At 43.7% G+C, this 27,946-nt stretch overlaps 1 protein-coding gene across 1 annotated transcript in view; it reads left to right on the top strand.

Annotated features, from left to right (window-relative positions):
• Positions 1-298: 298 nt before the first annotated feature.
• The window catches only part of MAP3K15 (mitogen-activated protein kinase kinase kinase 15), a 143,103-nt gene continuing 115,455 nt past the window's right edge, over positions 299-27,946 (top strand). Inside the window, 3 exon segments of the mRNA XM_029241260.1 lie at positions 299-599; positions 631-706; positions 708-814. Of these exon segments, the coding sequence (XP_029097093.1) occupies positions 443-599; positions 631-706; positions 708-814 (340 nt within the window). The 5' untranslated portion in view covers positions 299-442.

Below are 27,946 nucleotides of genomic sequence, written 5' to 3'. Positions count from 1 at the left end.
TTGAAAGAGCTTTTACTCTGCTTGAAAAGCCTCAAATTGTTTTGAGGGAAAAAATGGGACTCCTAAGGCTGGAGGGACGGCAACAACAGCAAAACCCTGAAATTCGTGAATCCGCCCTTCTTAGGGCGCTGCCCGGGGGAGGCGGCAGGGGGCGCCCGGCGGGCTCCTGCCCCGCCGCCCTTCCCGGACCTCCCCCCGCCCTCCGCTCGCCCTGACGTCCGAAGACCCCGCCCCTCTCTCCCGAGCCTTCAAAGGGCGCTCGGGGGGCTGCGGGGCCGGGGCTTCTGCGTGTAGCCGAGGGGCCCCGCCGTCGCCTGCCCGTCGCGGGGCCACCGGCGGGCGCTGGGTTCCCCAGCTTCCTTCCCGCGTCGCAGGAGCAGGTGCCACAGCCGCCGGCCACTCGCGCGGAGGTGGGACAAGGAAGGGCGCGCAGGGACGCCACATGGAGAGCGGCGGCGGGGCTCCCCCGGCTGGGGAGCTCGGGGTGGCGGCCGAGTCCGCACAGTGCCCGCTGCCGCCGGGGGACGACGGCGCGGCGGGGCCGGCGTGGCCGCTGGAGCCCGAGGGGGCGGCCGAGGGCGAGGGGGCTGGCGGCGAGGGCGGGGGCGGCCAAGGGCGAGGGGGCTGGAGTCGAGGGCGGGGGCGGGCCGCGGCGGGCTCTGCGGGCCGTGTACGTGCGCAGCGAGAGCCCCCAGGGTGGCGCGGCGGTGCTTGCTGCGGGCCTGCGAGGCCGAGGGCGCCCACCTCACCTTCGTGCCCTTCGGGGAGCTCGACTTTGGGGAGACAGCCGTGCTCGACGCCTTCTACGACGCAGGTGAGGCGGTGTCCCCTTTCGCCCCCACCCCACTCCTCCTAGTTTTCCTTATCTTCTCCCACGCCACCAAAGCACCAGCTCTTCTTCCCCATCCTAGCACCAGCTGACTCTTTCGACAGGACCGCCCCACCTTTTGGGGAGGGCAGAGTAGGTAGCCTTGTACCCTTTACAGGTAAGAAAACAGAGGCCCCTGGCATTCCTAGTTCTTTATTCTTCAGTTTTCTTAAACATCACATGATCCAAGAAACAGCCTATAACCCAGTCGAGGCTGAGTTCCCCGCCCTCCACTAGTTATTCAACTGTTAGTTTCTCACTCCTGTGGGTCCCAACCCTGGCTACACGTTAGAATCACCTGTGGGAGCTTTTCAAACTCCTAATGCCCAGACTGTATCCCAGACCAATGACATCAGAATCTGAGGCCTCAGGATTGTCGAATGCTTCCCACATGATTCCATTTTTCAGTCAAGGGTGGGTAATGGTCTATTACAATGGGGGACGGGGGGAGGGGGCGTCTCTTAGAAATGCCCCGGTGTTCTTTTGCACACTTAATACAGATTGACAGTGGGGCTGTGCTCTACTACCAGTGTGACAGATATATTTTATCCTGTAGTGCACAAACATTCCCGGCTTCAGGATCTCCTCCGTTGCCGGAACGGGACACTCAGCTCACTGTAATAAGTGTGCCAGAAGAACCCAGCCTTAAATCAGTACTTTTGATTGGCACGAGTTCCTCCAGGTGTGGAACTGATTGTTGCTTGGCTGTTTTCCTTACCGAACCTTTGGAAGCTATGTGACAAGCCTCTGGCACTTGGGTGATGCTCACAAGCATTGTGGGACAGTAGTTCACCTGGGAGACCCTGTGCCTTGGTTTCTCCACTGGTCAAACAGGAGTAACATGCCTGCCCTAACCCCAAAAGCTTGTGAGAAGGTAAATGGCGGCGGCCACACCGTGCTGATGAGATGGTAAGCTAGCTTTATTACCATCCATTCTTTGCCGGGATCTGTTTTCTGCAGAGCAAATCCTCCCCAGCTGGAAGCGGGGTGGGGTAGCGGGCTTGTTTAAACAAGTGGCTGCTGGGCCTTTGAAAACACTCCCTGGATGTTTCTGACCACTCAGAGTAGACTCTTCAGCGCAACGTCTTTTTTAGAAAAGTTGTTAGGAGCCCATTTCACCTGGAACCACTCGGTTTTCTCGACTTCTGTTCATTCTCTGCTGAAAATGGAGTTTGAACAGACTCTTCTCTGAATGGTTAAATGTCCATTTGGCCATTAGGCACAGCTGTAGCCTCCTGCCTGCTGGTGCCGACTCTGAAAATTGGTGTGTGTGTGTGTGTGTGTGTGTGTGTGTAAAACAAGCCTTCATCTACTACCAGGACCCCTTCCTTCTGGTTGGGTGCGAAGATTCATTCAGGCAGAAATCTTGGGCTTTCAATTCCAGAGCTACACAAAGAGCACATGACCTTTTCTTGTTCTGGGTCCTGATTGCCTAGAATTTTCAGCTGCAGTATGTACCTCCTTTGGTTGACCTTGGCCTGGTCTTGAATAAATCGTTTTTCAGTACATCATCATAACTAGTAAGTTCTTTTTATAGGTTTGACAAACAAATATACGAAACTCCAAGAAGTCGGTTCACGGATTTAAACAGACACCACGCCCCCACCCCGGCTGCCTAATCTCTGCCACTCACAGCTTTTTGGTGTCTCCACCAAAAAGATATAAATCTGTCACTTTGGCTTTTTTGTAAAAGTTCTACAACCTTGCTCTCCAAGAACTGTTGAACTGTCCCAGGTGTGTTTCGGGGGGGGGGGGGGGGGAATCGTAGATGTGAAATTTAAGCACTTCCCATCTCCTGTTGTCATAATGAGTCAAGGCTGGGTTGGATCGTGTTTTCCATCTCCTTGTGCAGTTTTATGTGGTCCTTTGTGGGTCTGAATAGGAGGTTATGTGTCATCAGTGCCTGGGTGATTTGATGGGCTGCAGGAGAGCCATCAACCCATGCAAGGGGGCACGTGGGCACTGTTGTGAAAGAAAACCGCCATAAGCCATGAGGGCTGAGGAGCATCTCGTTGGCTTTTTTAAAAAAAAAAAATTATGGTAAAGTGTACGTAATATAAAATTTGCCGTTGAAACCATTTTTAAGTGTGGGTTTCAGAGTCATTAAGTACAGTCGCACTGCTGAGCAGTCATCCCCACTATCCATTTCCAGAACTTCTTCATCATCCCAAACAGAATCTCTGTACCCCTTAATAACTTGCCACTCCTCACTCCCCAGCCCCTGCTACCCACTGTCCTACCCTCTGTCTCTGTGAATTTGACTACTCTAGATGCCTCATATGAGTGGAATCATACAGTATGTGTCTTTCTGTGACTGCCTTATTTCACTTAGCGTGATGTCTTAGGCTATGGTGAATAATGCTGTAATGACCATGGTGGATAAATTTCTGTTTAAGTCTCTGCTTTCACATTTTTGGGTGTATACCGGGACGTGGAATTACGGTGTCAAACGGTAATTCAATGTTTAATTTTTTGAGGGACGTTCTTTTTACTTTTAGCAGAGGTGGTGCTCATCTCTGTGTGCCTTTGGCCCATAGAAGGACCTGGTTTTTTGTTTGTTTCTTTTGGGTTTTTTGTTTGTTTGTTTTTAACATCCAGCATCCATCCTCAAAGATGAGAGTCTCATTCAGTAAAGCTGTCAAATTCAGCAAGTGAGGGTCAATCACTCGGTTACTTCTAGGATTTGGAGAACGAAACATGTCTCTCTTTTTTTGTTTTTTTAGAAGAAACCGCCTTTTCTGAATATGCCTTGGCGCCTTTCGTTGAGGTGCCCATTTCTCTACTTGAACAGAATTCATAGTCACGACTTTAGCTAATGTACTGTGTGTGTTGGGTGTGTTTGCACAGAGCAGCCTCCTCTGCTTCCTCGGGTGCATGCTGTGTCTCCCTCCTGGAGGTTCTCAGTGCTTGTGAATGTATGGAAAACTCGGACATCCTACAGGAAGGAAACCTGGGTAACTCTGTCTCATGCTTTCCCAAACATTTTGACCACAGAAACTGTTCTCCCAGGATGCTGTAGTTGAATACACTTATTGTGGTTATTGAGTTAGCTATTAACTGCTCCAGTGACAAGAACGGCCCCTTTGATCAGGACCTGGGACTCAGGTGAGCTTCCCATACCTGATGTGCCTGACTCTGCCTGCCCTCCCTCCTCTCTGAACCTCACATACATGCTACTTTCCTGACTCGGGGGCCCTGCTTCTGATTTTTTTCTTCAGCTATGTTCACAGTGATTTTAAACGTTGGGAGGTATTGCCACCTGCAACAGGAAATCCTTGCATTTCCTGAACATTGATTAAAAAACCAAGACATCAGTCTCCAGGTTAGTTACTTGACTTCGCTCTGTCCTGATGATTCCCCTTTTCTGGCAAGAGCCATTTGGAGGATACAAAGGGTGACAGAGGTAGCTAGGTGGTCAGGAGATTGATGCTCCTACTTGTTGCTGGGAAGCAGGGACTACATTTTCCAGCACCCTTTGAGTCTATGTGGGCCATATAACTAGTTCTGGCCAATGAAATGTGAGTATTAGTCATGTCTATCACTTTGGGCCAAGGCGTTGGCATATCTGTAGATCTTCTCGTACTCTCTCATCCCTTTCTGTGGTCTCCATGGGGCCCTTGGAGGCTGGCTGTAGAAGATGGCAGTAGCACGTGATGGAAGGTACCTGGATCCCTGAACCACTCTTTTGAGGATAGCTGTAGGACCAGGATCATCCGCTTTGGATTTTGCATAAGCAAGAGAGAAGCTTTTATTTAATCAGGCTCCTAAGACTTGGGGGTGGTTTTTTTTTTTTTTTTTTTGCATTACGCGGGCCTCTTGCTGTTGTGGCCTCTCCCGCTGCGGAGCACAGGCTCCAGACGCGCAGGCTCAGTGGCCATGGCTCACGGGCCCAGCCGCCTCGCGGCATGTGGGATCTTCCTGGACCGGGGCACGAACCCGTGTCCCCTGCATCGGCAGGCGGACTCTCAACCACTGCACCACCAGGGAAGCCCTGGGGGTGGTTTTTATAGTGGTAAGAGAGTGCAACTTGGGTTATGAAAATATAGCCCAACTGCTGGAAAGTTGTCTCCTAGGACATGCCTTTCCAAGAGAAAGTCAGGTCATGTGTCATCTCATGTAATGGACTGTCACTGGTAAAAATATATGCCAGTCGTGGGGCCCCTCACTATGCTGCTGTGGGCCAAGAAAATGGAATGGAAATGCTTGGGCCATCAGGTTCATACCAGCCATGGGAGGAGACATTCTAGCTTCTTCCCTGGTTTCACTGGTTTTGGAGGCTAGGTAATTTTTTCCTTTTGTATTAAATGATACTGGAGTGATTCTGTTAGTTTTTATCCAACAGTAAGATTGGGAGTTTTGCAACAAAAAAGGATATATAATGGTTTAAAATAAGGCCAGCTCTAGTTCCATTCTCTGCCCTTCATGTGGGTTGTGTCTCGCTTCACCTTCTATGATGTTATTCATGGATTCTTCGTTCGCTTGATGCGTTGTGTGGCATAGAGCGTGCCCACCAGGCTTCCGTAGAGTCTTCCACATTGCCTAATCTCCTTTGCAGTTAGCTGGGGTTCTTTTGACGAGTCCTGGCCAATGAAATGTGAGCAGCATCAACAAGTGTCACTTTGAAAGCGACTGAGAGTTAGATGATATGCCGCCTCCATCTCTCTTTGCCTCTGTCACGGCAAACTTGAAGGTTGTGTGTTCAAGATGGCAGTTAAGCCCCTGGAATTTGGGGGATTTGTCTCATGTGGCAGCATCGCCTAGCTCATCCTGACTAATATAGCGTGCTGTGCGTTCTGCTAGAAATGCCTGAATGTATCTCTCAGCTGACTTTAATGGGCTTAATCCACAGGTGCATTGGCTCCTGCTTAAGAAAGAGACTTAGGGTCTTCCCCGGTGGTCCAGTGGCTAAGACTCCACACTCCCAGTGCAGGGGGACCGGGTTCAGTCCCTGGTCAGGGAACTAGATCCCGCATGCTGCAACTGAAAAGGTCCCGCATGCCGCAGCTAAGACCCGGCACAGCCCAATAAATAAATAAATATTAGAAAAGAAAAGAGAGAGAGAGAGCGACTTAAAGGCGTCTTAAGACTTCTAATAATTTGGTGCATACCCTTTCCTCACCATTCTGGAAAATGCACGAAGTTCCAAGGAAGACAGTCCTGTGGACACATGGCTGTGGTGGTCGTAGAATGCACGTTTGGTGTGCCACCTATACATGGTCAGGAGACTGGCCAAATCTATCAATATTTCCAGCAGAATGTAAGGGCAATAGTTAGACATTGCCTTCCCTTATGTAAGTAAACTTTGATGAGTGAAATCATCGATTTAGCAGTTCAAGTCAGAAACCTAGGAGTCATTCTTGACTCCGTCCTGTCCCTCATGGCCAAATCCAGCCTGTTGCTTCCAAATGGTTCTCAAACCTGCTTCCCTTCTCTCTACCAGGGAAGTGTGCCTCTGTCATGGCAAACTTGAAGGTTGTGTGTTCAAGATGTCAGTTAAGCCCCTGAAATTTGGGGGATTTGTCTGATGTGTCAGCACAGCCTAGCTCATCCTGACTAATATAGCGTGCTGTGCATTCTGCTAGAAATGCCTGCCACCATCTTGGTCCAAGCATTGGCTTCTCTCACCCAGCTTACTGTCAGCAGCTTTGTAACTGGTCTTTCAAGGCTGGGCCAATCTCGGTGCATTCCAGTCCATGTCATCTGCTTAGAAGCCACCGTATCCTGGCACCCTCCACCACCTGGCAGTCCTCCTCTGCCCAAAGCTCCCTCACCCTTCACATCTCAGGTCTTCATGGAAGCCTTCACGAACTTCTGCCGCCCCCCATCAGTTGTACGCACACTGTGGTTTTCTTTCCTAGCAAGTAACACAATTGCAATTAAATAATTATTGATTTAATGGTTGATCTTCTGCCAGACAGTGAACTCTTCAATGGCAGGGAACCAGATGCACTTTTCTTTGCTACACTTTGGGTGTTTGCTAGGAATACGTATCCAGCTCCTTTTTAGAATAACTCTCAGTGGACACAGATGACACTTGGTTTCTCCTGTCGAGATGAAGCAGAATTTGTTGGGCACCCTCAGAAGGAAATCAGAATGTGGTTTCCTGTAGAAACCAAGTTGAAAATGGTGGCCAGGCATACTGCGATTGTGATTTTATTAAAAAATAAGATACATCCTAACGACACATTTCTGGGTGGTACATATCTAGTAGAAGAGAGTAGAAGAGCTCACACGGGCCACACTGGAATGGAAACAGTGGTTTGGATTGTGTGCTGGGCAGGCTGGTTCTTGTTGTTTGTCCACATGTTCTATAATGTTTATTTTCTTTAATATAAATGTGATTTTATTTCAAGCAAGTGCAGCAGGAGATTAAAGATGGGGCTGTAAGTCAGAAGCCTTCTCCCACTTTTCCTCTCTCCCTGCCAGCCGGCTCAGGCAACAATGACCGTACATCCAGGGAGCCGTGCACACGAGCCCCTGGCCGGACCTCAGCTGTCCTCTGCTGCGCGTGGCTGCTGGCTTGCCCAGAGGGGCCCTTCCCTGAGCCTCCTTCCTTTTGAACCACTTTTACTGCTACTGACTCAGCACTGAGCCTGGAACTTTCCTCAACTTTTAGTCACGTGAACTGACTGATGAGAGAAGCATTGCACCTGTAGCATTGAATTGAGGCATTGCTGTTGGAGCCTCGGGTGCATACAGTGGGCAGATAGATATTTGTGGACTGGACCACTGCATTACTGGCTGTATATTATTTGTTATGCGGGAAAATGCATGTTCAGTTCCCAGTCGTCAACTTACAGACGTATTTTTGGAATACAAGCCATAAACTATCTTTTAAAGCCTTCTAAGTATCAGGCTTTGAGACAGGTGCCGTTTAAATCCCGGTCAGACAGTGTAGGCGGGAGAGGACTGAACTCTTGAAAAGCAACCTGGAAAGCTTGTTGTTTCCCAGTCCCTTGAACAGGTTTTGAGCTATTGGGTGTGACAGGGCTTGGCAAAAACGCCTGGCGGTTATGGGAGCTTGGTTGGTGGTGGGGAGTTGTAGAGCAGAAAGGAGTCGAGCGGCAGACCTTGGCAGGAAGCAGAGTTCACTCAGGAGCTGGGGCTGCGGGAGGGCAGCCCAGCGGCCAGGCAGAACTGGACACGGAGGGGCAGGGGGAGAGCGGGAGCATTCGATGTAGATGGGTTTTTTCCTTCAATTTTTTTATTATGGAAAATTTCAAGCATGTGCATTACGCAGCTTCAACAATTATTAACATTCTGCCATCTTTATTTCTTCTTGACCTCTCCCCACTCCCCACCCCGTACTTGATTATACGTTTCAACATTGTTAGTGTAAAAATGTATATACATTGAAATGCACAAATCTTAGTTGTACAACTTTGAGAAACGACTAAACCTAGGTAAGCAAATCCTATCACAGTATAGTTTCCATCTGCCCAGAAAGTTGCCTTACGTCCCCTCCCACTCATTCCCCTTTCCACTCCCATTCCTGGCCCCGGGCGATGACTCTTATGCTTAGATTAGATTTGCCTTTTCTAGAGTTTTATGTAAATGGACTCAGACAGTGTGTACTCTTCAGCGTCGGGCTTCCTTCACTCAGGGTGACTTTTTTGAGATTCATCCGTACTGTTGCTGTTATCAGTAGCTTGTTCCTTTTTAATGCCAAGTACTATTCCATTGCGTGAACATATCACAGTTGGTTTAGCCATTCTCCTGTTGAAGGACGTTTGGGTTGTTCCCAGTTTGGGGCTATTATAAATCAAGCTACTGTGAACATTTGTATGTAGGTCTTTTTGATGGCAAATGTTTTTTATTCCTCTCGGGTAAATACCTCGGAGTGGAATGGCTGGATCAAAGGGCAGGTGTATGTTAAACTATTTAAGAAACTTCCAAACTTTTTTTCCAAGTGGTACCATTTTATATTCCTAGCACCGATGCACCAAGAGTTCCCGTGGCTTCTTGCCCTCACCAACACTTTGTATTACTGAGCTTTTCTATTTTGGCCCTGCTAGTTGGGGGGTGTGGTGGTTTCTCATTATGGTTTTAAGTCACCTTTCCCTGATGATCAGTGATGTTGAGCACCTTTTCATGTGCTGTTTAGCCATGCAGACACCTTCCTTTGTGAGATGTCTGTTTAAGCCATTTACCCGTTTAGTTGGGTTGTCGTCTTATTATTGAATTAGAAGAGTTCTTTATGTATTCCGGATTCAAGTGCTTTGTCGGAAGTATATTTTGTGAACATTTGCTCCCAGACTGTGGCTTGCTTATTCATCTACTTGTGGCATTTGATGAGCAGAAAATTTTAACTTTGATTAAATCTAATTTAGGCTCTTTTCCTGTTAAGTTTGCCTTCTGTGTCCTGTCTAAGAAATCTTTGCCTACGTCCAGGTTGTGGTTTTGAGGCTCCTCTTCTATGTGTTCTTCTGAAAGCTTTATAGTTTTAGCTTTTACATTGAGGGCTGTGATGCATCTCAAATTCAGTTTGACACAGGTGACTTTGGATAAACCAAGCCTGGCACCTTGCTTTAAACATCCGGGAGATGGGTCTTGCCCCTGGATGAGTACTCCCAGGACTTGGAGTCTAGCTGGCAGGACCATGGCTGCCTCTCTTTCATCTCACCATCCAGGAACGTGTATGAAATGCAGGTTGTCCTTTAGGCAAATTGCCTTTCTGCCTTCTGGAGTAAAAACTGACAAAACAGATCCGTGATGAAACTTTACCAACATGTGTTCCATCATTGTATCCCACTGCGCCCAGCAATACGAGTGGCAGAGGGGAAAGGACATTGGCTTTACGGATCAGGTTTTAATTTCTGCCCTGTCATTTATAGGCTCTGTGACCCTGGATAACTTACTTAACATCTCTGACCCCCATTTAACAAACCTCTAGGTAGAGATTCAAGCAAGTGCCCTGAACTTAGTAAGTGCTCAGTAAATGTCAGTCCCCCGTGTCTTTGCCTTCCTTTTGCTCCCAGCAGTAAACACACCAGAACCTCAGTATGGAAGGAAATGTGCTCTGTGAAATAGTAAAGACTGGGGGCTCACATCCTTTGGACGATCATCCTGTCGTAGGGTCGTGTTATAGTTCTGCAGTTGGTTAAAAAATTTTTTTTTTCCCTAAGTTTTGAGGTTGGAGATCCATGCTAACTCCTTTCCTGGTCCTGTGCTGCAGAAAGGAGGTGAGAAGGCACAAAACCCCGCTTTGTGATGAGCTCTTGATTTTTCCTTCTAATTGAGGTATAGCATGTATACAGGAAAGGGTACAGTCTTGTGTACTGCTCTGTGACTTTTCACAAACTGTACACACCACGTAACCCAGCACGTGGATCAAAAAAGACAAGTGAATGCTGACAGCACCTCAGAGTATGATCGCTTCTGTTTGCCAGCCTGGCCAGGAGTAACGACTATCCGTCTGTAGAGATTTGTTTATTCGATATAAATGGAATCGTGTAATGCTGGTTCGTTGTGACTGTCTTCTTTCACTTAACGTGTTTTCAAGATTCATCCATGTTGTGGTATGTATCAGTACTTCATTACTTTTTTATTGCTGAATAGTGTTTTGTTGTATGGATACACCACATTGGATTTTTCCATCCTTCCGTTGATGGGGTTATTTCCAGTTTGGGCTGTTGTGGATAATGCTACAAGTTTTTGTGTGGACTTGTGTTTGCATTTCTCTTGGGTGTACACCTAGCAGTGGGATTTCTGGGTCATATGGTAACTCTAATGTTCTCTTACAAGTTTTTTATTGTGATAAAGAAACACATCGTAAAATTTACCATCTTAACTGTTTCTAAGTGTGCCTTTCAGTAGTGTGGTACATTCATATTGTTGTGTAACCAGTCTCCAGAACTCTTTCATCTTACAAAACGAGAACTCTGTACCCATTAAACCGCGATTCCCCACTCTGCCCTTCCCCCAGCTACCAGTAACCACCATTCTACTTTCTGTCTCTGAGTTTGACTACTCTAGGTACGTTTTGTAAGTGGAATCGTACAGTGTTCTGGGTGTGTGTGTGGCTGGCTTTTTTCATTTAGCATAATGTCCTCAAAGTTCATCCATGTTGTAGCATGTGGCAGAATTTCCTTCCTTTTTAAGGCTGAATAATATTCTGCTGTATGGATAGACCACATTTTGTTTATCCATTCATCCATTGATGGACACTTGGGTTGCATCCACCTTATATTTAACCTTTTGAGGAACTCCTTTCCAGAAAAATTTTCCAAAGCAGCTGCACCATTTTACATTCCCATCAGCAATGTGTGAGCGTTCCAGTTTCACCACATCCTCACCAACACTTGTTATTTTCTCTCTTTTTTAAATTATAGCCATCCTAGTAGGTTTGAAGTGTTATCTCATTTTGGTTTTGATTTGAATTTCTTTGATGACAAAGGATGTTGAATGTCTTTTCATGTGTTTGTTGACCATTTGTATATCTTTGCAGAAATGCCTATTCAAATCCTTTGTCCTTTTTTTCACTTGGGCTATTTGACGTCTTGTTGAGCTGTAAGAATCCTTTATATAATCTGGAGACATAATCCCTTGTCAGATATACGATTTGCAAATATTTCCTCCCGTTCGGTGATATATCTTTTAACTTTCTCGATGCTGTTCTTTAACGCATGAGTTTTTAATTTTGAAGTCCAATTTATCTGTTTTTATCCCATCTGTGCTGTTTCCTCTAAGTTTTTTTAGTTTCTTGTTTATCCTTTCAGTGTTTCTTTATGTCCGTTGTCAGCGAGCTACAACCTGCAAGCTGGCTGCCTTTATTTTGTAACTAAAGTTTTATTGGAACGCATCCATTCTCCTGTGGCCACTTTGGGGCTACGATGGTGGAGACTGTGTGGCCCGCAGAGCGGAAAATATGTACTGTCTGGCATTCTTATTCTCCCTTTCTTACTCAAAAGGTACCAGACCAAATACAGTTTAGCCAGGACACCTTTCCAAATCAGAATATGGGAATCTTCCTTATTCTTCTTTATAGCTGAATAGTACTTCATTGGGTGGATGTATCATTGTTTATTCTACCAATACCTTTTTTACGGGACACCTGGATGTATAGTTTTTTGCTACTAAGCTGCGATGAATAACTTCATACATGGGCCATTTAATACATGTATGGGTGTACTTGTGATTAGGTAGCCCAAAGTGGTATTTGTGAATTAAAGAATAAATGCACCTGTAATTTTGGTAAACAGTGTCAGATTCCTATCTGTGGGTTATACCATTATCTTTCTTTACAGCCTCACTAATAAAATAGGTTGCCAATATTTTAGACTCTTGTTAACCTGATGGTTGAGGGATGATATCTCAATTAGTTTTAGTTTGTATTTCTCTTACTCTGAGCGAAGTTGAGCATATTTCCCTTTTTTTCTGAGCGCTGTCTATCTATAACCCTCCCCCCTTTTTTCCTATTGGTTTATGGGTCTTTGGGAGAGGGTCTTGATTTCTAGGAGATCTTTCTTTTTTATTTAAATAAATTTATTTGTTTATTTTTGGCTGCATTGGGTATTCATTGCTGTGTGCCAGCTTTCTCTAGTTGCAGCGAGCGGGGGCTGCCCTTCGTTGCAGTGCATGGGCCTCTCATTGCGGTGGCTTCTCTCATTTGCGGAGCACGGGCTCTAGAGCACAGGCTCAGTAGTTGTGGTGCACGGGCTTAGTTGCTCCGCGGCATGTGGGATCTTCCCGGACCTGGGCTCAAACCCACGTCCCCTGCATTGGCAGGCGGATTCCTAACCACTGTGCCACCAGGGAAGTCCCTAGGAGATCTTTCTGCATTTGGGCCTAAACCCTTTGTCTTTTTTCTGTTGTTCAGACTGGATCATTTCCATTGAACCGTCTTTAATTTCACTGACCCTCTATCATCTCCATTCTTCTTGTGAGCCCCTCTAGTGAGTTTTTTCTTTTACTTACTAAAATTTTCGCTCCTAAAAGTTTCATTTGGCTCTTTAGTTGTTAAGACTTTCTATTTTTTCCATTCTTTTCAGGAGTGTTTACCCTCACTTCTTGGAGACTTTTTATAATAACTGCTTTAAAGTCATTGTCAGATAATTCTCATGTCTGGGTCATCTTGTCATTGGAGTCTGTCCATTGTCTTTTCTCATGTGAGTTGACATTTTCCTGCGTCTTTGAATGCCAAGTAATTGAGGAGCCTATCCTGAGCATTTTGAATATTATTTTATGAGATTCTGGCCCTTGTTTATATCCTATGGAGTCTGTTGATATTTTTGCTTTAGCAGGCAGTTGGCCTAGTTGTTTCAAGTTGCCAAGGTCCGTTTCAGTTGTGGTGTCAGTTCTGACTTCAAAGCCCTTTTAGTGCTGTTCAGCTTTGTGATTTCTGGTTAACTGGGGCTGCCTTTTCAGTCCTGTGGCCAGTTATTCCATTCGGCCTCACACTTCCCACAACTGGGCCCATGTCTGAGGCCAGGCATTCAGAAGGAGAAAAAAAAAGCAGTGGAGATTCACCGCCACCACCCTTGGGACCACAGCTCCTTCAACTAGAGCAAAAGATTCCCCTCTCGGAGTTTCAGGCACCTGTGGGCCCGCTCTGCCACTGACTGTCTCTGCTGTCACCACTGCGGGATTGCAGGGGGCCTGGGGGTACAAGAGGACAAGGAAGAGGAAGACGTAGAGAATTCCCTCACTCTCTCTGAGCATTAGGAGGCCCCTTTCCTGCCTTTTTCTAGAGGGTTTCTCCTGATGCTCTCTGTGTCCGCACTTAACGCCCAGTTCTGGGTTTCAGGCTGCCTTTAGGCCAGGCTGGGGGAGACTGGGGGAAAATGTGAAACTGGCTGTCGATTTGGTGGTTCTCTGAAATCTAGTCGTCTTCTCCAGGCTGCTTGCTACCACTTACTTTTCACACTCCTAAAATAGCTATTCCATCCACTCTGTCTAGTTTTTATAGATGCATTCATGGAGAAGACAGGGTGGGATGTATTTATTCCATCTTAACTTGGAACCAGAACTCAAACTTGTACCATTAAATTTTGAGGTGATTTTTTCATGCAGCAGTAGTAACCAGAATATAATAAAATATCTCTGCATCTTACCAAGCTTACCAGTAAGCAAAAATAGCCTCAATGCCAGCCGCATTGTATCAGACCAGTTCTGTCCATACCTGATACTCTGTGTGACTGTTAAGGTTGGGGGGCAAAAGAAATAGAATAAATGGAACAAAAGGAGATGGTTGACATGATAAAGGTGCTTGATTGGCCTCCGGTGTATCCCTCACAATTGATTGTGAGCTGGGAGCAAAGACCATTTTGATGTTTAGAATGACCATTGGATTGTCGTTGGATCTCACAAGGCTAAAGTTTCAAGACTTGGTGGGTGGGTTCATTAAAAAACGTGTTCTCTGTCCTGAGAATGAAAACCTTGCATCCAAAATACTTGTTCTTGCTAAGTAATTTTTGTAAAGCCTGTGGCTAGCGAGGCATGCTTGATGCAGATCATAAGGTCTGCATATTCATTCTCAAAGAACCACCTAAGAAAAAGGAAATGGGTACATGGGGGGAAAAAAGGAAATTAGAAGGGTTAAAGAGAAAGAAAAATGGCCCCATATCTAGCAACGAGTCACCACCATCACCACCACCAAATGAACTCAGTTGCCCTCCACAGGCTGTGGGGATGCACACCACTTGGGAAGCTTAGAGCGCAGAATGGGTGAAAACTCAGCAAAAGGCCCGGCACCTAGTGATGACCTTGAAGGAGCAGTTGATTTTGTTAAAAAGAAAGAGGGTATCGTTGAAGTAGATGTAAAAGCCAAGGGTCCTCTTGTGTTGACTGGCGGTCATTTTAATGAGACGATTAAGCGAACGAATTAAGAAATTTCCTACAATTTTGCCAGTATAAACAGGAAAGCTCAGCATTACCCTCATCACAGTGTGCGGTAGCAGTACATCAAGTTCTCCTTCTCTAAAGCTGCCCACATCTTGAAGGTGATGTATGACACAGAACTTTTGGAAGAGGAGGTCATTAGCTGCTGCTTAGAAAAGCCTTTACGAAATATGTCGCAAAAAGTTTGCCGAAGAGAGTCATGTCAAAGCAGATCCCTTTATAAAAGAGTTGAAGGAAGCTGCCGAAGGTGAAAGTATGAGGTAGTATAGTCAAAGGCTCCCAGGGAACCCGGAGGCGAAACTGTGAAGTGTGACATCACGGATGATGATGACGTTATTGTTACCATTTGAAGTGATGAATGCGCCCTAGTTTGCAGTATAATGCTACACATTTTTTTTTCTCTTGTTAGTTGGAAGAGCAACATATATGTGACTTGAATTATGCTATACTTTATATCACAGATATTTCACTGTGAGTGGTCTGAAATTAAGCCCAGTGAATCCATTCACCTCTGTGAGTAAACAGTTTGCTTACATATGGCATCTTTCTTTTGAAAAAAACTGGTAAATGGACATATATATCTCAATCGTACTTATGAAGTATAAAAATGATTTATTTTTAGGTCATTCTTACCAAAAAAGATACTAGAAAGCAAAATATGGGGGACAGGATATAGTTTACTGATGTCCCCACTCTCCCCCAACCCCACTCCCAGTTGAAACTTAATACTCCAAGCAACTAGTACCCATCCCATGTGGCACTTGGTAAGGATTTGTTGACTTCCTGACGCTGAATTCGTAGGCTGTCTCCTCCACTTCACAGATTCTTTCCATCGACCTGCCCTCAAGTATGTTGGAATTGAGCAGCAGTGGATGAAGTAAGATCTAAATTCTGGTAGGAGTTACTAGAGGTGCCTCCTGTCCAGTAAATCTGGGCTCTGTTGTTTTTAGGTAGCTTTTAGATGGCCAGTGTTGCCATAAATCCAATCAGATTTTTTTTTTTTTACAATGTCTGTAGCAGGAAAATTGTTCTAAAATCTAGTTGTTTTCATTTAGGCACAGCCAACCTTACTTATATTCATTATTTCTTATTTTCCGCTGGGAGCAAGATAGGCTTACAGATAACCTGGAATATAGTTAAGGACCGGCATGAGCCAGTACAGTCTCAGGATTACTATATGGTAAATCATTTGCCATCATATCGTTTCACTGACGAATGCTTTGCTTTGGAAATCAGATACTTTTTTTTTTCTTTTCTTTTTTTTTTTTTTTTGCGGTACGCGGGCCTCTCACTGTTGTGGCCTCTCCCGTTGCGGAGCACAGGCTCCGGCGCGCCGGCTCAGCGGCCATGGCTCACGGGCCCAGCCGCTCCGCGGCATGTGGGATCTTCCCGGACCGGGGCACGAACCCGTGTCCCCTGTGCCGGCAGGCGGGCCCTCAACCACTGCGCCACCAGGGAAGCCCGGAAATCAGATACTTTTAAAGCACAGTAGAAAGTTTACTTACTTACTAAGTAAAAGTTTACTTTACTTACTAAATAAAACTTAGTAAGTTTTACTTACTCCTTTTAAGACATTTCAATAAAATAATGTTCAAAAGTTTTTAATGAACTAAAATCCTATATATCATCCGTCTTTCTTGTTTTATATAAACATGTAGTGAGATCATTATAACTGATTCTTAAATTGTTTGTCTGAAGGGCACTTTGCTTTTAAATTTCAGATACTTTCCTGCTAAGAATAGATTTTAACCTTGGCTTTTTGCAGTCCCTGATGGCATATCACTTCTTAAGGTTTGTTCAGCCAGGATAGGTAGAGGGTGTATGTGGGGTCCACGGTCAAGGAGGATGGTTTAGTTTATGCAGGCTTTTCCCCTGAGACTGGCCTACATCAGAGGGAACTAGAAGGTAATTAGAGCACAGGGTGCATTTGTCAATGAAAATCTGAATTTGACCTCTTCCTTTTTTTCTGTGATCTGTTTGCCTAAGATTGATAAATAAACTGTTTTGCCCCTCCCTCCCCCTGGTGGCTCAATTTCAGAAAGTGAGTCCAATAAGTAGTAAGCCTCATCTGGGCCCTGGGGAGCACAGGACTCTGCCATGCCCTAGCTATGTGACCTTGGGCGAATCTGTTACACTCTCTCTGCTTCATTTCCCCACCTACAAAGTAGAGCCAGTTACCAATGCTGCCTGCCTCACAGGGTGGTTCTAAAATTCAACCAAGATGTCTATGGAAGTGTTTTGTAAACGGCAAAGCAAGTGACTGCTGTGATGATTAAAGCTTTTAGGAAATTTATAGTCCCTTTAGGGAAAAAAACTCAATTCTGCATATATAATAAAAATTCCAATCTGGCGTTTTATCATATTTATCATTTATAATCTACTAACTTAGTGTCTTAAAAGTTCTAAAAGTAAGCTGGTCAAATATTGTGGTAGAAATTCTGCAAGCAAACTCAGTCAGCTGGCCCGAGTGACAAATGTCAGGCAAAAAGGTCAACTTTGGGTTTGAGGTGTTTTTACAATTGAACATGAGTTACTTGGAATTTTTTTTTGAGTGGCAATATCAATCTGTCCTGTTTTTAAAAAATCTTATTGAAGTATAGTTGACTTACAGTGTTGTGTTAATTTTAGGTGTACAGCAAAGTGATTCAGTTATACATATACATATATCAATTCTTTTTCAGATTCTTTTCTCACATCAGTTATCACAGAATATTGAGTAGAGTTTCCTGTGTTATACAGTAGGTCCTTGTTGGTTATCTATTTTATAGATATAGTAGCGTGTATATGTTAATCCCAATCTCTTAATTTATCATTTCCCCCATGTGTCCCCTTTTGTAACTGTAAGTTTGATTTCAAGATGTGTGAGTCTGTTTCTGTTTTGTAAAAAAGTTGATTTGTATCATTTTTAAAAATTAGATTCCGCATATGAGTGATACCATATGCTGTTTGCCTTTCTCTTTCCTCACTTAGTATGATGATCTCTAGGTCCATCCATGTTGCTTCAAATGGCATTATTTCATTATTTTACATGGCTCGGTAATATTCCATTGTATATATGTACCACATCTTTTTAATTTTTGGCTGCATTGGGTCTTCGTTGCTGTGCAAGGGCTTTCTCTAGTTGCAACGAGCAGGGGCTACTATTTGTTGAGGTGCGCGGGCTTCTCATTGTGGTGGATTCTCTTGTTGTGGAGCACGGACTCTAGGCATGAGGGCTTCAGTAGTTGTGGCACACAGGCGCTAGAGTGCAGGCTCAGTAGTTGTGGTGCACGGGCTTAGTTGCTCTGCGGCATGTGGGATCTTCCAGGACCAAGGCTCAAACCTGTGTCCCCTGCATTGGCAGGTGGATTCTTAACCATTGTGCCACCAGGGGAGCCCACTACCACATCTTCTTTATCCATTTGTCTGTTAGTGGACATTTAGGTTGCTTCCATGTCTTGACCATTGTAAATAGTGCTGCAGTGAACATTGGGGTGCGTGTATCTTTTTGAATTATGGTTTTCTCCGGATATATGCCCAGGAGTGGGATTGCTGGATCATATGGTAGTTCTATTTTTAGGTTTTTAAGGAATCTCCATACTCTTCTCCATAGTGGTTTTACCAGTTGACATTCCTACCAACAGTGTAGGAGGGTTTCCTTTTCTCCGCACCCTCTCCAGCATTTATTGTTTGTAGACCTTTTGATGATGGCCACTCTGACCAGTCTGAGGTGATATATCTCACTGTAGTTTTGATTTGCATTTCTCTGAAAATTAGTGATGTTGAGCATCTTTTCACGTGGTTTTTGGCCATCGGTATATCTTCTTTGGAGAAATGTCTATTTAGATCTTCTGCCTATTTTCTGATTGGTTTTTTTTTTTTTTGACCTAGAGTTGCATGAGCTGTTTGTATATTGTGGAGATTAATCCCTTGTCTGTCGCTTTGTTTGCAGATATTTTCTCCCATTCTGTGGGTTGTCTTTTCATTTTGAATATGGTTTCCTTTGCTGTACAGAAGCCTTTAAGTTTAATTCGGTCCCATTTGTTTATTTTTGTTTTTATTTTCAGTACTCTAGGAGGTGGATCAAAAAACATATTGCTGAGATTTATGTCAAAGAGTGTTCTGCCTCTCTTTTCCTCTAAGAGTTTTATTGTGTCCAGCCGTACATTTAGGTCTTTGATCCATTTTGTTTATTTTTGTGTATGGTGTTAGAGTATGTTCTAATTTCATGCCTTTACATGTAGCTGTCCAGTTTTCCCAGCACCACTTATTGAAGAGACTGTCTTTTCTCCATTGTATGTTCCTGCCTCGTTTGTCATACATTAGTTGACCATAGGTGCGTGGGTTTATCTCTGGGCTTTCCTGTTCCATTGATCTATATTTCTGTTTTTTTGCCAGTACCATACTGTCTTGATTAGTGTAGCTTTGTAGTATAGTGTGAAGTCAGGGAGCATGATTCCTCCAGCTCCGTTTTTCTTTCTCAAGATTGCTTTGGCTATTCGGGGTCTTTTGTGTTTCCATACAAATTGTGAAACTTTTTGTTCTAGTTCTGTGAAAAATGCCAGTGGTAGTTTGATAGGGATTGCATTGAATTTGTAGATTGCTTTGGGTAGTAGAGTCATTTTCACAATGTTGATTCTTCCAATCCAAGAACATGGTATATCTCTCCATCTATTTGTATCATCTTTAATTTCTTTGATCAGTGTCTTATAATTTTCTGCATACAGGTCTTTTGTCTCCTTAGGTAGGTTTATACCTAGATATTTTATTCTTTTTGTTGCAATGGTAAATGGGAGTGTTTTCTTGATTTCACTTTCAGATTTTTCATCCTTAGTGTATAGGAATGCAAGAGATTGCTGTGCATTAATTTTGTATCCTGCTACTTTACCAAATTCATTGATTAGCTCTAGTAGTTTTCTGGTAGCATCTTTAGGGTTCTCTATGTATAGTATCATGTCATCTGCAAACAGTGACAGCTTTACTTTTTCTTTTCCGATTTGGATTCCTTTTATTTCTTTTTCTTCTCTGATTGCTGTGGCTGAAACTTCCAAAACTATGTTGAATAATAGTGGTGAGAGTGGGCAGCCTTGTCTTGTTCCTGATCTTAGTGGAAATGGTTTCAGTTTTTCACCATTGAGGACGACGTTGGCTGTGGGTTTGTCATATATGACCTTTATTATATTGAGGTAAGTTCCCTCTGTGCCTACTTTCTGCAGGGTTTTTATCATAAATGGGTGTTGAATTTCGTCAAAAGCTTTCTCTGCACCTTTTGAGATGATCATATGGTTTTTCTCCTTCAATTTGTTAATATGGTGTATCACGTTGATTGATTTGCATATATTGAAGAATCCTTGCATCCCTGTGATCAACTCCACTTGTTCAGGGTGTATGATCCTTTTAATGTGCTGTCGGATACTGTTTGCTAGTATTTTGTTGAGGATTTTTGCACCTGTGTTCATCAGTGATATTGGCCTGTAGTTTTCTTTCTTTGTGACATCTTTGGTTTTGGTATGAGGGTGATGGTGGCCTCATAGAAGGAGTCTGGGAGTGTTCCTCCCTCTGCTACATTTTGGAAGAGTTTGAGAAGGATAGGTGTTAGCTCTTCTATAAATGTTTGATAGAATTCGCCTGCGAAGCCATCTGGTCCCAGGCTTTTGTTTGTTGGAAGATTTTTAATCACAGTTTCAATTTCAGTGGTTGTGTTTGGTCTGTTCATATTTTCTATTTCTTCCTGGTTCGGTCTCAGAAGTTTGTTCATTTCTAAGAATTTGTCCATTTCTTCCAGGTTGTCCATTTTATTGGCATATAGTTGCTTGTAGTAATCTCTCATGATCCTTTGTATTTCTACAGTGTCAGTTGTTACTTCTCCTTTTTTATTTCTAATTCTATTGATGTGAGCTTTCTCCTTTTTTCTTGCTGAGTCTAGCTAATGGTTTATCAATTTTGTTTATCTTCTCAAAGAACCAGCTTTTAGTTTTACTGATCTTTGCTCTCATTTCCTTCATTTCTTTTTCATTTATTTCTGATCTGATCTTTATGATTTCTTTCCTTCTGCTAACTTTGGGGTTTTTTGGTTCTTCTTTCTCTAATTGCTTTAGGTGTAAGATTAGGTTGTTTATTTGAGGTGTTTCTTGTTTCTTAAGGTAGGATTGTATTGCTATAAACTTCCCTCTTAGAACTGCTTTTGCTGCATCCCATAGGTTTTGGGTTGTTGTGTTTTCATTGTCATTTCTAGGTATTTTTTGATTCGCTCTTTGATTTCTTCAGTGATCTCTTGGTTATTAAGTAGTGTATTGTTTAGCCTCCAAGTGTTTGTAGTTTTTACAGATGTTTTCATGTAATTGATATCTAGTCTCATAGCGTTGTGGTCCGAAAAGATACTTGATACGATGTCAATTTTCTTCAATTTACCAAGGCTTGATTTCTGACCCAAGATATGGTCTATCCTGGAGAATGTTCCATGAGCAACTTTGAAGAATGTGTATTCTGTTGTTTTTGGATGGAATGTCCTATAAATATCAATTAAGTCCATCTTGTTTAATGTATCATTTAAAGCTTGTGTTTCCTTATTTATTTCCATTTTGGATGGTCTGTCCGTTGGTGAAAGTGGGGTGTTAAAGTCCATTACTGTGTTTGTGTTCCTGTCAGTATCCCCTTTTATGGCTGTTAGCATTTGCCTTATTTATTGAGGTGCTCCTATGTTGGGTGCATCAAAATTTACAATTGTTATATCTTCTTCTTGGATCGATCCCTTAATCATTATGTAATGTCCATCTTTGTCTCTTGTAATAGTCTTTGTTTTAAAGTCTATTTTGTCTGATATGAGAATTGCTACTCCAGCTTTCTTTTGGTTTCCATTTGCATGGAATATCTTTTTCCATCCCCTCACTTTCAGTCTGTATGTGTCCCTAGGTCTGAAGTGGGTCTCTTGTAGACAGCATATATATGGGTCTTGTTTTTGTATCCATTCAGCCAATCTATGTCTTTTGGTTGGAGCATTTAATCCATTTACATTTAAGGTAATTATTGATATGTAAGTTCCTATTCCCATTTTCTTAATTGTTTTGGGTTTGTTATTGTAGGTCTTTTCCTTCTCTTGTGTTTCCTGCCTAGAGAAGTTCCTTTAGCATTTGTTGTAAAGCCAGTTTGGTGGTGCTGAATTCTCTTAGCTTTTGCTTGTCTGTAAAGGTTTTAATTTCTCTGTCAAATCTGAATGAGATCCTTGCTGGGTAGAGTAATCTTGGTTGTAGGTTTTTCTCCTTCATCACTTTAAATATGTCCTGCCACTCCCTTCAGGCTTGCAGAGTTTCTGCTGAAAGATCAGCTGTTAATCTTATGGGGATTCTCTTGTGTGTTATTTGTTGTTTTTCCCTTGCTGCTTTTAATATTTTTTCTTTGTATTTAATTTTTGATAGTTTGATTAATATGTGTCTTGGTGTGTTTCTCCTTGGATTTATCCTGTATGGGACTCTCTGTGCTTCCTGGACTTGATAAACTATTTCCTTTCCCATATTAGGGAAGTTTTCAACTATAATCTCTTCAAATATTTTCTCAGTCCCTTTCTTTTTCTCTTCTTCTTCTGGGACCCCTATAATTCGAATTTTGGTGTGTTTAATGTTGTCCCAGACGTCTCTGAGACTGTCCTCAATTCTTTTCTTTTTTCTTTATTCTTCTCTGCAGTAGTTATTTCCACTATTTTATCTTCCAGGTCACTTATCCGTTCTTCTGCCTCAGTTATTCTGCTATTGATCCCTTCTAGAGAATTTTTAATTTCATTTACTGTGTTGTTCATCACTGTTTGTTTGCTCTTTAGTTCTTCTAGGTCCTTGTTAAACGTTTCTTGTATTTTCTCCATTCTATTTCCAAGATTTTGGATCATCTTTATGGTCATTATTCTGAGTTCTTCTTCAGGTAGACTGCCTATTTCCTCTTCATTTGTTAGGTCTGGTGGGTTTTATCTTGCTCCTTCATCTGCTGTGTGTTTTTCTGTCTTCTCATTTTTTTATCTTACTGTGTTTGGGGTCTCCTTTCACAGGCTGCAGGTTCATAGTTCCCGTTGTTTTTGGTGTCTGTCCCCAGTGGCTAAGGTTGGTTCAGTGGGTTGTGTAGGCTTCCTGGTGGAGGGGACTTGTGCCTGTGTTCTGGTGTATGAGGTTGGATCTTGTCTTTCTGGTGGGCAGGTCCACGTCTGGTGTTGTGTTTTGGTGTGTCTGTGGCCTTATTATGATTTTAGGCAGCCTCTCTGCTAATGGGTGGGGTTGTGTTCCTGTCTTGCTAGTTGTTTGGCATAGGGTGTCCAGCACTGTAGCTTGCTGGTCGTTGAGTGAAGCTGGGTGTTGGTGTTGAGATGGAGATCTCTGGGAGATTTTCACCATTTGATATTACGTGGAGCTGGGAGGTCTCTTATGGGCCAGTGTCCTGAAGTTGGCTCTCCCACCTCAGAGGCACAGCCCTTGACGCCTTGCTGGAGCACCAAGAGCCTGTTTTCCACACAGCTCAGAATAAAAGGGAGGAAAAAAATGAAAGAACGAAAGAAGAAGATAAAGTAAAATAAAATAAAGTAATACAAAATAAAGTTATTAAAATAAAAAATAATTAGTAAAAAAAAATTTTAAGTAATTAAAAAGGAAAGAAAGAAGAGAGCAACCAAACCAAAAAACAAATCCACCAATGATAACAAGTGCTAAGAACTATACTAAAAAACAAACAAAAATGGACTGACAGAACCCTAGGACAAATGGTAAAAGCAAAACTATATAGACAAAATCACACATAGAAGCATACATATACACACTCACAAAAAGAGAAAAAGGGAAAAAAAAATATATATCATTGTTCCCAAAGCCCACCTCCTCAATTTGGGTTGATTCGTTGTCTATTCAGGTATTCCACAGATGCAGGGTACATCAAGTTGATTGTGGAGATTTAATCCGCTGCTCCTGAGGCTGCTGGGAGAGATTTCCCTTTCTCTTCTTTGTTCGCACAGCTCCTGGGGTTCAGCTTTGAATGGGGCCCCGCCTCTGCATGTAGGTCGCCTGAGGGCATCTGTTCTTTGCTCAGAGAGGACGGGGTTAACAGAGTAGCTGCTTCGGGGGCTCTGGCTCACTCAGGCTGGTGGGAGGGAGGGGCACAGAGTGCAGGGCGAGCCTGCGGCGGCAGAGGCCAGCGTGACGTTGCAGCAGCCTGAGGCGCGCTGTGCGTTCTCCCGGGAGAGTTGTCCGTGGATCACGGGACCCTGGCAGTGGCGGGCTGCACAGGCTCCCGGGAGGGACGGTGTGGAGAGTGACCTGTGCTCGCACACAGGCTTCTTGGTGGCGGCAGCAGCAGCCTTAGCGTCTCATGCCCGTCTCTGGGGTCCGCGCTGATAGCCGCGGCTTGCGCCTGTCTCTGGAGCTCCTTTAAGCTGCGCTCTGAATCCCCTCTCCTCGCACACCAGGAAACAAAGAGGGAAGAAAAAGTCTCTTGCCTCTTCGGCAGCTCCAGACTTTTTCCCGGACTCCCTCCCGGCTAGCTGTGGCGCACTAGCCCCATTCAGGTTGTGTTCACGCCGCCAACCCCAGTCCTCTCCCTGGGATCCGACCTCCGAAGCCCGAGGCTCAGCTCCCTGCCCCTGCCCGCCCCGGCGGGTGAGCAGGGCTGGTGAGTGCCAGTTGGCACCAATTCTCCGTGCGGGAATCTCCCTGCTTTGCCCTCTGCACCTCTGTTGCTGTGCTCTCCTCCGTGTCTCTAAAGCTTCCCCTCAGCCACCCCCGCCCCCCGTCTGTCAGTTGAAGGGGCTTCCTAGTGTGTGGAAACTTTCCCTCCTTCACAGCTCCCTCCCACTGGTGCAGGTCCCGTCCCTATTCTTTTGTCTCTGTTTATTCTTTTTTCTTGTGCCCTACCCAGGTACGTGGGGAGTTTCTTGCCTTTTGGGAGGTCTGAGGTCTTCTGCCAGTGTTCAGTAGGTGTTCTGTAGTAGTTGTTCCACACGTAGATGTATTTCTGACGTATTTGTGGGGAGGACGATGATCTCCGCGTCTTACTCTTCTGCCATCTTGAAGCCGTATTTTCTTCAGTTTGTTAATGTGGTGTATCACACTGATTGATTTGAGGGTATTGAGGAATGCTTGCATCCCTGGGATTAATCCCACTTGGTCATAGTGTATGATCTTTTTAATGTATTGTTGGACTCGGTTTGGTAGTATTTTGTTGAGTATTTCTGCATCTCTGTTCATCAGTGATATTGGCCTGTAATTTTTTTTTCTTGTGGTATCTTTGTCTGGTTTTGGTATCCAGGTGATGGTTGCTTCATAGAATGAGCAGAGTTCCTTTCTCTGCAGTTTTTTGGAAGAGTTTCGCAAGGATAGCAGTTAACTCTTCTCTAAATGTTTGATAGAATTCACCTGTGACGCCATCTGGTCTTGGACATTTGTTGGAAGCTTTTTTTTGTTTGTTTTATTTTCTTTATTATTATTATTTTTGGCTGCGTCGGGTCTTAGTTGAGGCATACGGGATCTTTCGTTGTGGCGTGTGCTCTTTATTATGGAGTGCGGGCTTCTCTCTAGTTGTGGAGTGCAGGTTTTCTCTCTCTAGTTGCGGCACACGGGCTGCAGGGCGCGTGGGCCGTTGTAGTTTGCAGCACGTGGGGTGTGTTGTTGAGGTGTGCGAGCTCAGTAGTTGTGGTGCCCAGGCTTAGTAGCCCTGCGGCATGTGGGATCTTAGTTCCCCGACCAGGGATCAAATCCCTGTGCCCTGAATTGGAAGGAGGATTCTATACCACTGGACTACCAGGGAAGTCCCTTTTGGAAGCTTTTAAATCACTGTTAAAATTTCAGTACTTGTGATTGGTCTGTTCATATTTTCTATTTCTTCCTGGTTCATTCTTGGAAGGTTGTATCTTTCTAGGAATTTGTCAGTTTCTTCTAGGTTACCCATTTTATTGGCATATAGTTGTTTGTAGTAGTCTCTTATGATCCTTTGTATTTCTGTGGTGTCAGTTGTAACTTCTTTTTCATTTCTCATTTTATTGATTTGAGTTCTCCTTTTTTCTTGATGAGTCTGGCTAAAGGTTTGTCAATTTTGTTTGTCTTCTCAAAGAACCAGATTTTAGTTTCATTGATCTTTTCTGTTGTTTTCTTCATCTCTGTTTCATTTATTTCTGCTCAGATCTTTATGATTTCTCTCCTTCTACTAACTTTGGGTTTTGTTTTTTCTTCTTTCTTCAGTTGCTTTATGTGTAAGGTTAGGTCGTTTATTTGAGATTTTTCTTGTTTCCTAAGGTAGGCTTGTATCGCTGTAAACTTCCCTCTTCGAACTGCTTTTGCTGCATCCCATAGGTTTTGGACTGTTGTGTTCTCATTGTCATTTGTCTCTAGGTATTTTTCGAATTCCTCTTTGATTTGTTCAGTGATCCATTGGTTGTTTAGTGGCATATTGTTTAGCCTCCATGTGTTGTATTTTTACAATTTTTGTCCTGTAATTGATTTCTAATTTCAAAGCATTGTGCTCGGAAAAGATACTTGATATGATTTCTGTTTCCTTAAATTTACTGAGGCTTGATTTGTGATCTGTCCTGGAGAATATTCCATGTGTGGTTGAGAAGAAAGTGTATTCTCCTGCTTTTGGATGGAATGCTCTATAAATATCACTTAAATCCATCTGGTCTAACATATCATTTAAGGCCTGTGTTTCCTTGTTGATTTTTTGTCTGGATGATCTGTCCATTGGTGTAAGTGAGGTGTGAAAGTCCCCCACCATTGTGTTACTGTTGATTTCTCCTTTATGGCTGTTAGCATTTGCCTTACATATTGAGGTACTCCTGTGTTGGGTGTATATATATTTACAGTTGTTATCTTCCTGGATTGATCCCTTGATCATTGTTTATTGCCTGTCTTTGTCTCTTGTAGCATTCTTTATTTTAAAGTTTATTTTGTCTGATATGAGTATTGCTACTCCAGCTTTCTTTTGATTTCCATTTGCATGGAATACCTTTTTCCGTTCCCTCAGTTTCAGTCTGTATGTGTCCCTAGATCTGAAGTGGATCTCTTGTAGACAGCATATATACGGGTCTTGTTTTTGTATCCATTCAGCCAGTCTGTGTCTTTTGGTTGGAGCATTTAATCCATTTACGGTTAAGGTAATTATCAATAGGAACGTTCTTACTGCCATTTTGTTCATTGTTTTGGATTTGTTTTTCAAGGTCTTTTTTTTCTTCCCTTCGTCTTTTGTTCTCTTGTGATTTGATGTCTGTCTTTAGTATTGTGTTTAGATTGCTTTTTCTTTTTTGTATGTGTATGTATTGTAGATTTTTGGTTTGTGGTTCCCACGAGGTTTATTTTTTTAATATTTATTTAATTATTTAGGCTGCGCCAGGTCTTATTTGTGGCATGCAAGGTCTTTAGTTGCGGTATGTGGACTCTTCGTTGCATCATGCCTGTGGGATCTAGTTCCCCGACCAGGGATCGAGGCCTGGCCCCCTGCATTGGGAGTGCGGAGTCTTACCAACTGGACCACTAGGGAAGTCCCTCCCATGAGGTTTTGATATAGCAGTGTGTATATGTACAAGATCGTTTTAAGTTGCTGGTCTCTTAATTTCAAGTGCACTTCCAATATCCTGCATTTGTACTCTCCTCTTCTCATGCTTGCTGGTTTTGATATCATATTTGTATGTGGATGATTTCCTACCTTTACTGTATGTTTGCCTTTATTGGTGAGCTTTACCATTTGTAATTTTCTTTTTTTTTTTTTTTTTTTTGTGGTATGTGGGCCTCTCACTGTCGTGGCCTCTCCCGTTGTGGAGCGCAGGCTCCGGACTCACAGGCCCAGCGGCCGTGGCTCACGGGCCCAGCCGCTCCGCTGCACGTGGGATCCTCCCAGACCGGGGCGCGAACCCGTGTCCCCTGCATCGGCAGGCGAACTCTCAACCACTGCGCCACCAGGGAAGCCCCGTTTGTAATTTTCTTGATTCTCGTTTTGGCCTTTTTTTTTTTCCACCTAGAGAAGTTCCTTTAGGATTTGTTGTAAAGCTGGTTTGGTGGTGCTGAATTCTCTTAGCTTTTGCTTGTCTGTAAAACTTTTGATTTCTCCGTTGAATCTGAATGAGAGCCTTGCTGGGTAGAATATTCTTGGTTGTAGGTTTTTCCCTTTCATCACTTTAAATATATCGTGCCACTCCCTTCTGGCCTGCAGAGTTTCTGCTGAAAAATCAGCTGATACCCTTATGGGGATTCCCTTGTATGTTACTTGTCACTTTTTCCTTTTTTTTTTTTTTTTTTTTTTTTT

Source organism: Monodon monoceros, unplaced genomic scaffold, assembly GCF_005190385.1.
Source record: "Monodon monoceros isolate NGI ecotype Baffin Bay Population unplaced genomic scaffold, NGI_Narwhal_1 Super_Scaffold_22, whole genome shotgun sequence".
Lineage (NCBI taxonomy): Eukaryota > Metazoa > Chordata > Mammalia > Artiodactyla > Monodontidae > Monodon > Monodon monoceros.
Note: the sequence above shows the minus strand (reverse complement) of the source record. Positions and strands in the feature narration are given on the sequence as shown.